Source organism: Polypterus senegalus, chromosome 2 (genome assembly GCF_016835505.1).
Source record: "Polypterus senegalus isolate Bchr_013 chromosome 2, ASM1683550v1, whole genome shotgun sequence".
NCBI classification, from domain to species: domain Eukaryota; kingdom Metazoa; phylum Chordata; class Cladistia; order Polypteriformes; family Polypteridae; genus Polypterus; species Polypterus senegalus.
In genome coordinates this window covers 147,908,108-147,923,822 of record NC_053155.1, presented here as the reverse complement: position 1 = coordinate 147,923,822, position 15,715 = coordinate 147,908,108, and the positions used below count along the sequence as shown (strand labels likewise).

At 37.6% G+C, this 15,715-nt stretch overlaps 1 protein-coding gene across 1 annotated transcript in view; it reads right to left on the bottom strand.

Annotated features, from left to right (window-relative positions):
• The window catches only part of nalcn (sodium leak channel, non-selective), an 828,408-nt gene that overhangs the window by 730,558 nt on the left and 82,135 nt on the right, over positions 1-15,715 (bottom strand). The window contains exon 4 of the mRNA XM_039744792.1: positions 13,907-14,089. Coding sequence (XP_039600726.1) covers positions 13,907-14,089 — 183 coding nt within the window. The remainder of the gene's footprint in view (positions 1-13,906; positions 14,090-15,715) is intronic.

Below are 15,715 nucleotides of genomic sequence, written 5' to 3'. Positions count from 1 at the left end.
ACTATGGCAGAATAATAGAAAGTGGCCACAATAACCCAAGGGTTTTGTTTTCTGTAGTTAATAAACTACTCGAACCTGCATCTGGCCCAACTACCTCTTCTACTGAAGTCTGTGAGGATTTCCTCCACTTTTTCCATAACAAAATTAAAGATCTAAATAATTCAACTAACATAAATACATCATCTGTTTATATCTCTCCCTGTTTTCCCACTCCATCCAGCTCCTTCTCTAAGTTCTCACCAGTCACATCTGCTTTTGTTAATGACCTGCTTTGTAAGACGAGACCAACTTCTTGTGTACTGGACCCCATCCCCAGCACACTACTTAAATCCTGCCTTCATGCCATAATCCCGACTGCTACAACAATAATAAACTCATCCCTTGACACTGGCTCTGTGACGCTCACTTTTAAAATCGCTTCTGTAACCCCAATGTTAAAAAAGTCTGGTCTTGATGCTGACAATCTTAACAATTTCCGCTTATTTCCCACTTACCTTTCCTGTGAAAAGCTCTTGAGCTGTTGTAGCCTCCCAGTTCACCAATTACTTAACCACTATTAATTTGATGGAACCCTTTCAGTCTGGTTTCAGGGCAGCGGCACAGCTGTGAAACTGCTCTGCTACGGTAACCAATGATTTGCTTATGGCAGCAGACTCTGGACAAACCAGCATATTAATTCTATTAGACCTCAGTGCAGCATTTGACACTGTCAGACATGACATTCTACTGTTCAGAATGGAGAACATGCTGGGTATCTCTGGCACTGCCCTCCAGTGGTTCAAGTCCTATCTGACTGATAGGCAAGAGTTTGTTAGTCTTGGCAACAGCAGATCCAGCTTGTCGCCAGTCACACAAGGAGTTCCTCAGGGCTCTGTCCTCGGCCCTCTTCTCTTCTGTATTTATATGCTTCCCTTGGCCATATTATTCGTAGCTATGGACTGGGCTATCATTTTTGCAGATGATACTCAACTCTACTTCAATGTTAAAAGTGGAACTTCATCAGAGCTTTCTCAGCTCACAACCTGCCTTAGTGAAATTAAAACCTGGATGGAGCAGAACTCTTTAAAATTAAATTGCAACAAAACTGAACTCCTGCAAATTGGGACTAAAATGCAACTTAATAAAATGAGCTCCTTCCCAGTCCATCTTGGCAGTGATCTCATCAGACCTGCCTCTACTGCAAAGAATCTTGGTGTCATTTTTGATTCCTCCCTTTCTTATTCCGCCCACATAAATCACATTAAGAAACTTTCTTACTTTCACCTCTGTAACATATCCTGTGTTCGCTCCTTCCTCTCCTTTTCTAATGCTGAGAAACTTGTCCATGCTTTTATCACATCCCGCATCGATTATTGTAACTCGCTGCTGGCAGGTGCCCCTTCTAATCTTATATCACAGCTCCAGTTTATTCAAAACATGGCTGCAAGAGTCCTTACTCGAACCAGCAGCAGCGAGCACATCACACCCATCCTGCTCTGTCTTCACTGGCTCCCTGTGTCTTACAGAATCGAATATAAAATCCTACTAATAACCTACAAAGCCTTAAATAACCTCGTGCCAAACTACATCAGTGACCTTCTCCATCACTATGTGCCTGCCTACCCACTAAGGTCCTCTGATTCTGGCAATCATGTTGTGCCCCACACTAATCTACACTCCATGGGTGACAGGGCCTTCAGCTGTATAGCCCAGACTCTGGAATGACCTATCGAAATTAATCAGGTCAGCTGACTCCATGAATTCTTTTAAAAAACAACTCAAAACTCATCTGTTCAGGAAGGCTTTTAGCTCTACTTGACTTTATTGCCCTTCTCTCTGTTTACCTGTCAAGATGCTCATGTAACCTGTATGTGTGTGTGCTAGACCATCAATTGTGTTGTCTGTTAGGCTTTCTCTGAATTTACTGTCTTAATTTTCTTTATTTATTTATTTGGTTTGTACAATGCTATACACTGTATACCCTGCCGTTCTTTCTTATATTCTGTAAGTGCCTTGAGTATGGGCAAGGCGCTATATAAATAAAATGTATTATTATTATTCTATCAGAGCACCTTTAGAGATGTGGTGGAACAGGAGAGTCCTATCATGGATGTCCAGCTGACAAATCTGCAGCAACTGTGTGATTCTATTGTATCAATATGGACCAAAATCCCAGAGGAATCTTTCCAGCACCTTGTTGAATCTATGCCACAAAGAATTACAGCAATTCTGAAGACAAAAGGGGAACTGGAGCTCGAAGACATGGACACAGTTATTGAGGCAACACACTTGTTAACCTTTATGGAACAGTCCCATGTCTGTCTTGTGATAGAAAGAAGACTCCAATAAGCAGTCAAATCATGTATAAAGGAAGAGCAATAGAAGTTCTGAAACAGTTCAACAACCAGTCCTTGCTATGGTTTGTGGTTTTTTTTTAGATTGTAAGTTGTGTCCAAGGGGGTGGGGACTCCAGATGCCGTGGCTTGTCTAAGGCATTTTAAGGGCCTAGCATTCCCTAATATTAGCTGAAAATGTGGTTGGCCATAGCTTTTTTTGTTGGGCTCCCCTCATGATTCCTCTGACTCGGTTTTATATTATTTAACTTTATGCACCTTTGATTTAATTTCAAACATTACATTATGTGACTTTAGGAGTAAGAAGATTTATTGTAATAGCTTTGGCCTATTTCAAAAACTGTGGCTTTTTACATTCCTCTGAAATTTACTTTTGATTTTATTAAATACATTTTTGTATTGCAGACCATTTTGGACTTTATTAAATAAAAACATATTCTTCAAGGCACTGTTATTTGTGCTAGGGCTTTAATGGGTTCCTTTCCCTTTTTTAGGCCCGAGTTTTTTGTAGAGTAAAAGCCTCAGGCATTTTTGGGAGTAATCTTTTTTTGTTAGACCTGTAAGATAATATTATGCTCAACAATTTCTAGTACCATGAAGGTTTGCCAATTTTGAGTACATAGGTTTTATGGGGCAAGGAAGAAAAATATTTTGTAAGCATATCCTGTATTATCTTCTGGGAACTGAGTATGTGATTCTATAGCTATTGTGTTATGCCATTTAAATACTGCACTTTTAGAGTGGGCGCAGCACCTGGATTCTTGGCACTAAGACAAATTATGGTAACATGGTCCTCAAACTCTAGTAAAAGAGAATGGTGTCAATAGTTTCAGAGACTGAATGTAAATGCAGAGGATATCAGCTAACGCAATATAACACGTTTGCGATGGCTTATGGTTAATTTGAACATGCACAGTGCAGCTCCCTGCCGTTAGTCTAGTTGAACCCAAGGAATCTACACAGATGGTCCACTGTGGGATAGCACCATTGTTGAACAATGCACTGTAGTGAGATTTCTTAGGGCAGAGGAAGTAATATATGTGGATCAGTATATTGTTTGGGTACCCATCTTGTGCAAACTTTACAGTACCTCAGGTCATAATGCACTATGGCATGTGCAGATCCATAGCTGATATACAAATGTGCAGCAACAGCAGACAAACATAATTCTTCGGCCTTCTCTGATGAAGGCATTCACCATGTCGATGTGGACTTGTGTTGCGAGATGTTCAAGGTTAACTAGATTGAGCTTTGTTGGTTACTCTTGTTCTTCCCTCTTTAAACCTTTCTATCCTTTAATAAACTTTTAATTGAGCTATGCTGTTTTCACTTCCGTACTGAGCCAACATACTTTGTTGAATTGCATCAGATTTCACTCCCTCTACCCAAAGAAATTACTTCTGACAAATGATTCATTTACAAATTCAATGGGTAGAGAAAAAAAGACTAATGGGTATAAAATTTCACATACTGAGGTTTCTGACATCAGTTAGGGTCTGGGTGAAAGAGATCTGAGATTCTTAGCTGCAATGAACTATTCCACAAACACTAGCAATGTAGGTATTTTTTCTGTTAAAGCAAATCAGAAAGCCTTACAACAATTTAATCTTCGAACATTTCTTAGGATTTCTAAGCAATTTGTATGCTTGATTAATCATTAAATTGAAACACAGCATTTAAGATTCTGAACTATTAAGAAAGTAAAATATACAGCTTCGCTCCATGAAAAATGCTTACCTGAGTTACTGTAAAAATAGCAAATGGCCTGGAGGTTCACTATTAAAACATGAAATGAAGATTTGGAAATAAATTAAATGATGTAAGTGAACTTACAGGTGGACCTGGAGAACGCATATGACACGGTGCCTCGAGAGGAGCTGTTGTATTGCATGAGGAAGTCGGGAGTGGTAGACAAGAACCTAAGAGTTGTACAGGATATGTACGAGGGAAGTGTGACAGTGGTGAGGTCTGCAGTAAGAGTGAATGATGCATTCAAGGTGGAGGTAGGGTTACATCAGGGATTGGCTCTGAGCCCTTTCTTATTTGCAGTGGTGATGGACAGGTTGACAGATGAGATTAGACAGGAGTCCCCGTGGACTATGATGTTTGCTGATGACATTGTGATCTATAGTGATAGTAGGGAGCAGGTTGAGGAGACCCTGGAGAGGTGGAGATATGCTCTAGAGAGAACAGGAATGAAGGTCAGTAGGAACAAGACAGAATATATGTGTGTAAATAAGAGGGCTGTCAGTGGAATGGTGAGGATGCAGGGAGTAGAGCTGGCGAAGATGATCAGTTTAAATACTTGGGATCAACAGTACACAGTAATGGGGATTGTGGAAGAGAGGTGAAAAAGAGAATACAGGTAGGGTGGAATGGGTAGAGAAGAGTGTCAAGAGTAATTTGTGACAGACGGGTGTCAGCAAGAGTGAAAGGGAAGGTCTACAGGACGGTAGTGAGACCAGCTATGTTATATGAGTTGGAGATAGTAGCACTGACCAGAAAGCAGGAGACAGAGCTGGAGGTGGCAGAGTTAAAAATGCTAAGATTTGCACTGAGTGTGACGAGGATGAATAGGATTAGAAATGAGTACATTAGAGGGTCAGCTCAAGTTGGAAGGTTAGGAGACAAAGTCAGAGAGTCTTGTTTCAGGGCCCAAAATCAGCAAGTAGTAGCCTATTCAATTATGTTAAAGATAGATAGATAGATAGATAGATAGATAGATAGATAGATAGATAGATAGATAGATAGATAGATAGATAGATAGATAGATAGATAGATAGATAGATAGATAGATACTTTATTAATCCCAAGGGGAAATTCACATAAAGGAGGACTCCTTAGAAACATCTGCAACTGCTGCCAAACAGCAGTGTCTTTCTGTCTCTCTCTCTACTTAATGGGTTCCCCTGACAAAGTTTTGATCAGTCTCAGTAATTATTCAAAGGTTGGCTACTGGCTTGTGAGTTCTTAGTGTAATAAATTGAGCATCAGAGAGTTTTTCATGATAAACTAAACTGAAATCCATGCAATATGATATCTTAAATAGTACAAAACTCCTTTCTAGCGTCTCAAAACTCAAAAATTAAAATCATCTAAACATGCAAACTACAAGTTTGGTCACTTTGGATGAAAGGGAATGCCATATTTCAGACAGATTGCTGCACTCTAAATAAGCCACCATTCCTAAAGAAAATGTTTGAAGACTGCTGAGCCATAATATCTGATTATCTGGCAATGTTAACTGCAAGTATAAATAAAATTGTGTTGAATTTCTCTTTAGTAAATATATACCACAATAAAAGCATACTGTAATACACCTGTCCATTACAGCAGTTATCAGTTTTCAAATCAATTTACATGATAATTTAGATTAAATTATTGTCATGGATTACGTTTCACAGTATTGCATACACTGTATGTACTACATACAGTGGTGATATACCTGTACTTATACTTTAAATTTTGGCATGAAAATCCCTTCAACTATTCTTTTTGTACCAAGTGATGTTATTTGAAACACACCACTTTCTTATAAAATTGAAAGCATGTTCTGAATCTGGGTGTAAACCAAATACTAAACTTTTAATAGTCTCTGAAATGTCTTCAAAAGGTTAGAATTTCATTTTTCCACTTTTGCAACACATTTCACGTGGTTCATCATTCCGTTTCAATGCACAACAATACAGACATTTAACATTCATGGACCCCATAAGAATTGCTTTTTTAGATTCATAATCTATATCAGAATTATAATTAAATCTGTCATTCAAATTTTTGAGCCAAGGCAATACCACATTTGACTTGCATGCCAAACAGACATTTCTCTTTTTATATCAATATGTTTTGAAGCATATTTAGAAACAGCAGCTCTGTGAATTTCTGGGTGTTTATGTGATTTGTTTGTGCATATTTAGTAACTGCAAGTCTGTTCACTTTGTTATTTATTTTGTGTATATTTACCAATTGTAAGAATGTTCACTTTTTTTTATTTTGTATATGTAGGAACCACAAGTCTATTTATTTTGGGATTTTTTGGGCATATTTACCACATATTTTTTAAATTGATTTTGTCATGATATTGTCTGTATATGTAGTACTGTGCTTACATTTTCCTGTTTTATTAATATAGTTTTCAGATATTTCAGTCAAGTCAAATAAGCAAGCAAATATACTTGATAGCAATGTTTGGTGTAACCAGTTTTGAGTCTGAGCAACATGAATAGTAATAGATCTGTATAGATCAAAATGATCATAAAGCTCCTGTAAATGACAATCATTTAACATCCAAACCAATTAAACCAAACTTCAGCAAATAACACAATATTTCTGTAAAATTCAAAAAATTCCCTCTTGCTACCCTATCGGACCTTGGCATCATTGGGATTGCTCTCAGATAGTTTGAGTCCTACTTCTCAGGCAGATCCTACAGTGTGTCCTAGTGAGAAGAGTTCTCAAGGGTGCACCAGACATGTAAAGGTATACCCCATGGATCGGTGCTGAGTCTTCTACTTTTCTGTCTACACACCACCTTGCTGGGCTCCATCATCCAACTCCATGGGTTCTCTTATCACAGGGAACCAAATTTCTTTTCTTTGTTCATGTAGGATCACGCTGTACGACATCTGCAAGATAAGTCCTTATCTCATGGAATGTGCAACACAACTTCTAGTCCAGGCTTTGGTCTTGTCGCGTCTGGACTATTGCAACTCACTTCTGGCACGAGTACCCACATGTGCTATCAAGCCATTGCAGAGGGTCCAGAATGCAACAACCCATCCTGTATTTAACCAACCGAGATCGGCACATGACTCTCCTCTTTTCAGGTTTTTATTTGGTTCCCTGTATCAGCACACATTAACTTCAAACCCCTGATGTTTGCAAACGAAGTAGTCAATGGGTCAGCACCTGAGTATATGTAGACACTGGTGAGGTGCTATGTTCCTTCTCACCCACTCAGGTCTACCAGGGAATAGTGTCTGGTAATGTTGCCTCTGTGCGGTATCAAGTCTCAATCCAGACTCTTTTTCTGTGTAGTACCTAGTTGGTAGAATGAGCTACTTGCCACCATCCAAAATGCTGACACCCTAAATGTATTCAAGAAGCAATTGAAGACCTTTCTGCTCTGTTAATATTTGTCTGATAGAAAAAAAAAACTTTGCTCTGTGATATTTAAAATTAAATGCTTAATTTGTTGTTAGATTAAGTTTAATTGCTTAATGCTTTATAATCTATGATTGTAAAATTATTACTTATGACATCTTTTTACTTGTAGTAATCAATTTTTTTTACCTGACCTAATACACTTTCAGAACAAACAGGCCCTAGTCTAATGTTACTCGATTATGTTTACCTCTTTTGTAAATTGCTTTGGATAAAAGCATTTGCCAAAAAAATAAATGTAAATGTAAATATAAATAATATACAGTAATCCCTCGCTTTAAATGTAAGCATATCTAAATATATATTATGGATTTTTCGCTGGTTCGCGGCTTTCTGCGGACAATGGGTCTTTTAATTTATGGTACATGCTTCCTCAATTTGTTTGCCCAGTTGATTTCATACAAGGGACGCTATTGGCGGATGGCTTAGAAGCTACCCAGTCAGAGCATGTATTACATATTAACTAAAACTCCTCAATGATATAAGATATGCTTCCCGCGCGGTGCTTGATTGTTTGCTTTTCTCTCTCTCTGACATTCTCTGCTCCTGACACGCATTCTTTGAAGAGAAGATACAGTATGTTTGCATTCTTTTAATTGTGAGAAAGAACTGTAATCTCCGTCTTGTCATGGAGCACAGTTGAAACTTTTGACTAAAGGGTGTTATTTCATGTCTAGAGGGCTCTAATAATGTTAACAGTGTGGGAGAGTTTATAAGGGTTTAAAATATATAAAAACAACCATACAAACATATGGTTTCTACTTCGCAGATTTTCATCTATCGCTGGGGGTTCTGGAATGCAACCCCCGCGATCGAGGAGGGATTACTGTATACAGTTAACAATTTGCAAGTGGTACCGTAGGTTGAGGGTTTTTGCAAATCATATGTGTTGTATAGAAAACTTTCCATTGCTCCCAATGTCTTACTAAAAATTGGACAATGTGATGCCAAATTTCCAAGCTAATACATTCGTACCATATTCACACAATGATAGATACTGTAATAAAATAAACAATTTCCATCTACCTTTACATGTATTAATTACTAGCCGTCCCCCGCGGTTCCGCCAGCGTAGTAGTGAAACAGGACAGTGAGAAGGGACCTGCCAGGCTCCCCACTCATTACATCCCACTTCCCTCTTCCCTCGGCCCACAGTGTCTGTCTCGGATTAGTGCGAATATATCGCTCCTGCAAGCGAACTATGTTTCTTAGCGCGATTAGAGAAGTCACAAAATCAACTTGAATGTTCAAGCAAATTAGAGAATAAACGTAATCTAAATATGTTAAGTAGTTCTCTTGTGAAAAGCGAACAGACATCCAGACAGACAGGAGTTGGATTTTATATACACTCACCTAAAGGATTATTAGGAACACCATACTAATACGGTGTTTGACCCCCTTTCGCCTTCAGAACTGCCTTAATTCTACGTTGCATTGATTCAACAAGGTGCTGAAAGCATTCTTTAGAAATGTTGGCCCATATTGATAGGATAGCATCTTGCAGTTGATGGAGATTTGTGGGATGCACATCCAGGGCACGAAGCTCCCGTTCCACCACATCCCAAAGATGCTCTATTGGGTTGAGATCTGGTGACTGTGAGGGCCATTTTAGTACAGTGAACTCATTGTCATGTTCAAGAAACCAATTTGAAATGATTCGAGCTTTGTGACATGGTGCATTATCCTGCTGGAAGTAGCCATCAGAGGATGTGTACATGGTGGTCATGAAGGGATGGACATGGTCAGAAACAATGCTCAGGTAGCCCGTGGCATTTAAACAATGCCCAATTGGCACTAAGGGGCCTAAAGTGTGCCAAGAAAACATCCCCCACACCATTACACCACCACCAGCAGCCTGCACAGTGGTAACAAGGCATGATGAATCCATGTTCTCATTCTGTTTACGCCAAATTCTGACTCTACCATTTGAATGTCTCAACAGAAATCGAGACTCATCAGACCAGGCAACATTTTTCCAGTCTTCAACTGTCCAATTTTGGTGAGCTCGTGCAATTTGTAGCCTCTTTTTCCTATTTGTAGTGGAGATGAGTGGTACCGGTGGGGTCTTCTGCTGTTGTAGCCCATCCACCTCAAGGTTGTGCATGTTGTGGCTTCACAAATGCTTTGCTGCATACCTTGGTTGTAAGCAGTGGTTATTTCAGTCAAAGTTGCTCTTCTATCAGCTTGAATCAGTCAGCCCATTCTCCTCTGACCTCTAGCATCAACAAGGCATTTTCGCCCACAGGACTGCCACATACTGGATGTTTTTCCCTTTTCACACCATTCTTTGTAAAATCTAGAAATGGTTGTGTGTGAAACTCCCAGTAACTGAGCACATTGTGAAATACTCAGACCGGCCTGTCTGGCACCAACAGCCATGCCACGCTCAAAATTGCTTAAATCACCTTTCTTTCCCATTCTGACATTCAGTTTGGAGTTCAGGAGATTGTCCTGACCAGGACCACACCCCTAAATGCATTGAAGCAACTGCCATGTGATTGGTTGATTAGATAATTGCATTAATGAGAAATTGAACAGGTGTTCCTAATAATCCTTTAGGTGAGTGTATATAGAGAATGAATTGGTATGTTATCAATCAAAACGGATTCCCTTTGAATTTATCAAAACCAATATACAACTTGAAACTGGTGTGTACTTTTCTCCTTCCATCCACTTCACATCTCAAACTGCACAGTTGACGGCACATGTCAATGCTGTGTCTTTTCCTGTTTAAGACAACTTTCCTTCTTCAGTGGTCAGTCAACTCCATTGGTCAGTGGTATTATTTGTCTGTGGTATTATTTGTCTAAACTGCTCATCATATCTGATGGTAGGAGACCTTCGTTTGCATTAACTGGTATGTCGGAAACAGGCCGCTGAGTGGGTGCTACTCTTTGTCTTTGGGATTCTGTATCCGCTGTACGTCACATTAGCATAGCATACTCAGCAAAGTACTGTTATTTCAGAAATAAAAAAATGCAGGATGGCTAATTTTTTTTTATTCTATAACATCACCAAATTTCAGTAAATCTGTCAAAGCATTCTTCAGATTTTGGGGTATTTAGTTTTTCTGTTGTGGGGGTGTTTTAACCTTAAACATTAATAAATTGAATGATCTTTCTTAAGTGGATACCTATTGGCCTAAATGTACAATCCTGCCAGATTTCAGCATGTTAGGTAAACAGAAAATTGTATTTTTGTTTATGAGCGAATGAGTCAACTTAATCTATATATATAAAATTCTTTTCACGTTTGCAACGGAAATTATGTATGACCACGCGAAACGGAAATTACGTATGACCACAGAACATACAGTATTATAATACAGGAACTAATCACTTTGTTTGTGGATGCCATTTTTATATCGTCTTTATGAATGGTTATTTTTGTGTGAGAGTTACTTTACTGATATTGAAAAGAAGTAAACACAAACACGGCGATCTATCCCATAGAAGTGCGACCCGCGTCACCCTCTCCCAGCCCTCCTCTCCAGACTCTAGCACTCAGCAATTCGCCACCAGGTACATTCTGACAGAGAAGTTTTATTTATTCGTCCATGTGACTGTCGCGGAAACTGCCACATTATAACTTTTTTTTAATTGTCAGTACTTGGTAGTAGAAGAGATGAGGAAAACAGCTTTGCGTCTTTCTACTTTTTAACTGCACCGAGCTGTAAACAATGTGAAGAGGACACCGCCTTCAGCGGCGAGGGGTCATGAGAACAAAGTGGAAGCTCGGAGGAGCAAAATGTCGGGTTGCTCTGCCAGGTTGAGAGCTTTGCAGTTTCGGGCAGTGTCCTCTCTTCTCGCACGCTTTGTAACACTTCGAGTGCCCCATCTGCTCCTGGGAGAGTGGAAATCATTGCGAATGAGTGTGATCGGCGCCATCAAAGCAAAATGCTCTTTGTAAATTGTGCTTCACGACTACTTACTGTCCCTTAAGGTGAGTTTAGGTCACTAAAACCCTGGAACATTCAAGGTTGCTTTTGTGAAATTCTTTTAAGAAGATGGACGGTTTACATCTAAGAAGATGTACCGACCTCTTCATGTTAAGTTTTGGACTTGGGAATTGTTTGGACCTTCTGCCTGTTAAGCACCAAAGGGCAGCGTCCACATTTCTCAGAATAATTTTTCTCTTAAATCACAGGCTTGTAGTGCAAGGTTGTCAGGCAGAAATTTGCAGGATCGCATAGAAAATGTAATTTCTATACCACAGCGGTCATGTAGCGCCTTTCACAAGGGATCTGCTACCGAGAGATGATCCAAATACATTTAAGCTGCTGTTAGTGCTACTTACCTGTTGTGTTATAGCGCCTTTAAAATGTAGTTTACCCGAAAGCACTCCAGTACTGCTCAATGTATCTTTACTTCTTACATATTAATGTTTTACTGTTTAATAATTTATATACTACTTTTTATTTTTTTCCCTTGCACTCAGTGAGCGAAGCCACTGGGTAATCAGCTAGTACTTTATATTACAGTGGTACCTCGGTATACGTCCACTTTGGAATAAGTCCAACTTGGTATATGTCCTGTTTGGACGCGAAACATTTTGCTTGGTATACGACCTTTGTTTGGAATACGACCCGTGTGCTAGAACACTGCGCACTACCCATGTTTACCTCTCTCGAGACAAAGCCATGACTGCCCACAAGTGTCAGTACGCCAGTTGCTAGCATTCAGTGAGCAACCCACGCTATAAGTGTCTGTGAATTTTCACATGATTTTGTGTTTTTTTGCATAAATTTGAATTGATCATTGAAAAGTATGAAGGTGGCATGCGTATCCGGGACTTGACTGCTGCATACCGTATGCCGAGAACGACGGTATCTACGATTGTGAAAAACAAAAACGTTATTAAAAGGTAAACTGAGGTTACATTTTCATTTATTTCATCTAATTGCTTTTGTGTTTATGTATTTTAGTATTAAGCAGTGTTTAAATTATTTTATACAACCCCATCAATGTATAATATGCCATTAACAATAGGATTTTTTTTCATGTGAACGAATTAATCATTTTCCCTTTATTTCTTATGGGAAAAATTTGTTTGGTCCAAAACATAAGCTTTTCTTATACCTTGTCATTTACATTCTATGCACTGTACTTCCAGTTGAGCATTTAGTGGTAGTCAGCTTTCATGCACGTAGAGCTTGCCCGGATGACTAAAGACAAAACCAAACATATTTGATTCTATTGGAGTGAGTTGCTTGATATTTTACACTATATGATTAACTTCACAGTAGCACACCTCAGACTGCCTCTAACTTGCTAAGATTGTATCAATGAAGATAACAACTGAAAATTGCAGGAAAAGTTACATATTGTAATAAAGCCTTAAGATAATACAGTAAGAAATAAGTCCACTGCTTTATTCCACAGGAAAGCCCTCTTCCTTACACCAGGGGACTGCACTTTTCCTAAATGCATACAGTGCTCTACAACAATACAACTGCTATAATTTTTGTTGTACAGTTAAGCAAAATTGTACACTAGAAATCAACTGAGAAGCAGCCCGATCTAAAAGAAACAAATTTCATCTTCTTAGAAGATCAACCAAAGTCACACATCTTGAGCCTAAGTGTTGTTATTTTGTGGTTACAAATATGCTTTTCACATGTAGTGCACTTTGTCACTCACTGCAAAATACCTCAGGTAAGAGAACAAATCCTACAGCACCAAAACAAAGAAAAAAATACAAAAAATGTATATTCTATATGTTTAAGATTTTTATGCGCTCCAGCCATAACTACATTAGTCGCTGATCAATTTCAGCTTACTCAGTTGGCCTAATCATATATACCGCTTATGTGACTGGCAGATCTAGTCATCCTGGGGTAAGTTAAAAGTCAGGATGTGAGAAGAAAATGGAGCTAAAATTCTTGTGAAAAAGAACAAAATGTTCAAAAAATGTAGCTTATTGCATCCCAGTGCACACCAGTTGTATATTCTGCCAGACAAAATATAAGAAAAAATGCTATGGGCATGCTCTCAATCTCAAGTATTTAAATCACATATTACTACTTGTTACCTCTTTATATAACCATCAGTATAATTTGAATTACTAAAAGAATTATGTATACATAATGAACTGTACTATGTTTATTAGTGCACCTTTAATATTTCTCATGTTAAACTAACATACATTTCTAAACAGAATTTCAGCATACTGTAATAAAAATGTTAAAGGTCTAAATTAACTATTCTTGAAATACTTATATGTATATCATTTCATAGTTTGGTTGAAACTGCTATCATAACAACAGTAAGCAAGCCTCATTTTATTTAACACCTTTCAGAGTTAGCACCACACAAGAGTTTTATATTCACATTAATCTTTACTTTTTCATTTCCTTGTAGTTTTATACTATAACACATGATTTACACAGTATTATTTTCCCAGATATTTACCTTAACTATACCACGAATGTGCATTTTTGCAATCATCTCAGCAGTGTAGAGGAACATTAGTAGAGTGTCCAGAGCGAAGGTCACATATTGAAGGGGCGGATAGTGCTCAAATGTCTTAGGTGTATTCATGCACACAGAAATGACACTGATTATTGCACAGGCACGAAGCAGAGAGTGCACCCACTGAAATAAAGAAAAGAGATTGTGTTATTTACAATTCCCATTTCAGAATACATTTTCTTTTTGTTACTTTAAATGCCAGGAAACTCTTTTTCATTCTTCATAAACTTTCTTCATTCAATATTACATTAATATGAATTTCAACAGAGAACTTGGGTTATTTCAGAAATGAATGAGCATTTTATGACTACTAATGCAATGCTTTATTTTGAAATTTTCATTTATAGTAACAATTGGACAATTGACAATGGAGCAGAAAAAAAAAATACTTCAAAATAATGTTTTCTTACTAGGAAATGTAGGCAGCAGCAGAACAACTTTCATTAATGTGGAGTCTTAAATCTATATAGAAATTATACCTGTAATGTGACTACAACCAATAATTGGCAGTGTTATACAAATGTACAGTCATATTTAAAAAGTGTTTGATTACAATGATGATATAAAACACTTATTGTTTCTAGAACATTCAAAGTCACAATGAATAGCACCATTTGCAATATTCATTTACATATTTAGTGAACACTAATAATCTAGTTTCAGGTTTGAGGACAGACAAGATCAATCCCAGATGCAGTTAAGTGCAACAATCAGACGAGACCAGTACCTGAGGAAAACTGTAGCACTAAAAGAAAAAACAATGCACATGTGGTGAAAACATACACTCCCCATACAGTCAGTGAGCTCAGAGATAGTTGTACTAATCATGTGCCACAATGTCACCATTCAGCATTATTAAATTGCTTAAAAAATAATAGAATTTAATCATTTAATAATTTGTGCTTGACATTTATGATCTTATCGCTCTGAGGTCTGTTTCACATAAATCTGAGAGATTAATTGGCTGTCAGAATGTGAGACACCTGCTTCCATGCTCCAGTTTTTGATTCCCTTCAGAAGCTCATCATGTTATGGTCTCAGATGACTGGACTGCTAGCAGTACAGTATAATTATTCCATCTTGGTGTACATAGTCAAGATTTGCATATTTGTAAATCTGCAGAAAATAGCTTCTTTTCATGCAAATATTTGTGAATTATAAGTATCATAGACTTTAACAATTTTAATTTTCTTGTTTGTTTTACAATCTACAGATTAATCTGAACATTAAAATGTTTCTCATCTATATCAACGCATAGTTTCTGCTCCCATTCACTACAAGATCAGATAATTTAGCTAAACATACACATATAGTCTTAACTACACCTTAAAGAATAAGAACACTATAGTGTCACAAAAAGAGAAAATGGGTGACCAAAAACAGAATTTTTGGCTTGATTATTGGGAAAGTAATTTGTTGGCTTTCAATGAATTTGCAGACCCTTATATACCGTAGTCAAATGGTCATTATACTATTCAAACAGTAAAGCTAATTTATACAATTCAATATTCTAAGGTAAATTCATATATTAAAAACATATGGTAACTTTTATGTTATTTGCCACATTATTGTAATTGGTAGTTCATTAAACAAGCAAAATATCATTTTACAGTATCTCAATCTTAGTAGTTCAATATTATAACTTGAGTTATTAATATACAATACAAGATTTTAAAAAGAATCTGCATGCTACAAATATTAGGGAAGTAAAACAAAGATAATGGTATGGGAAAATGTTGTTGAACATTA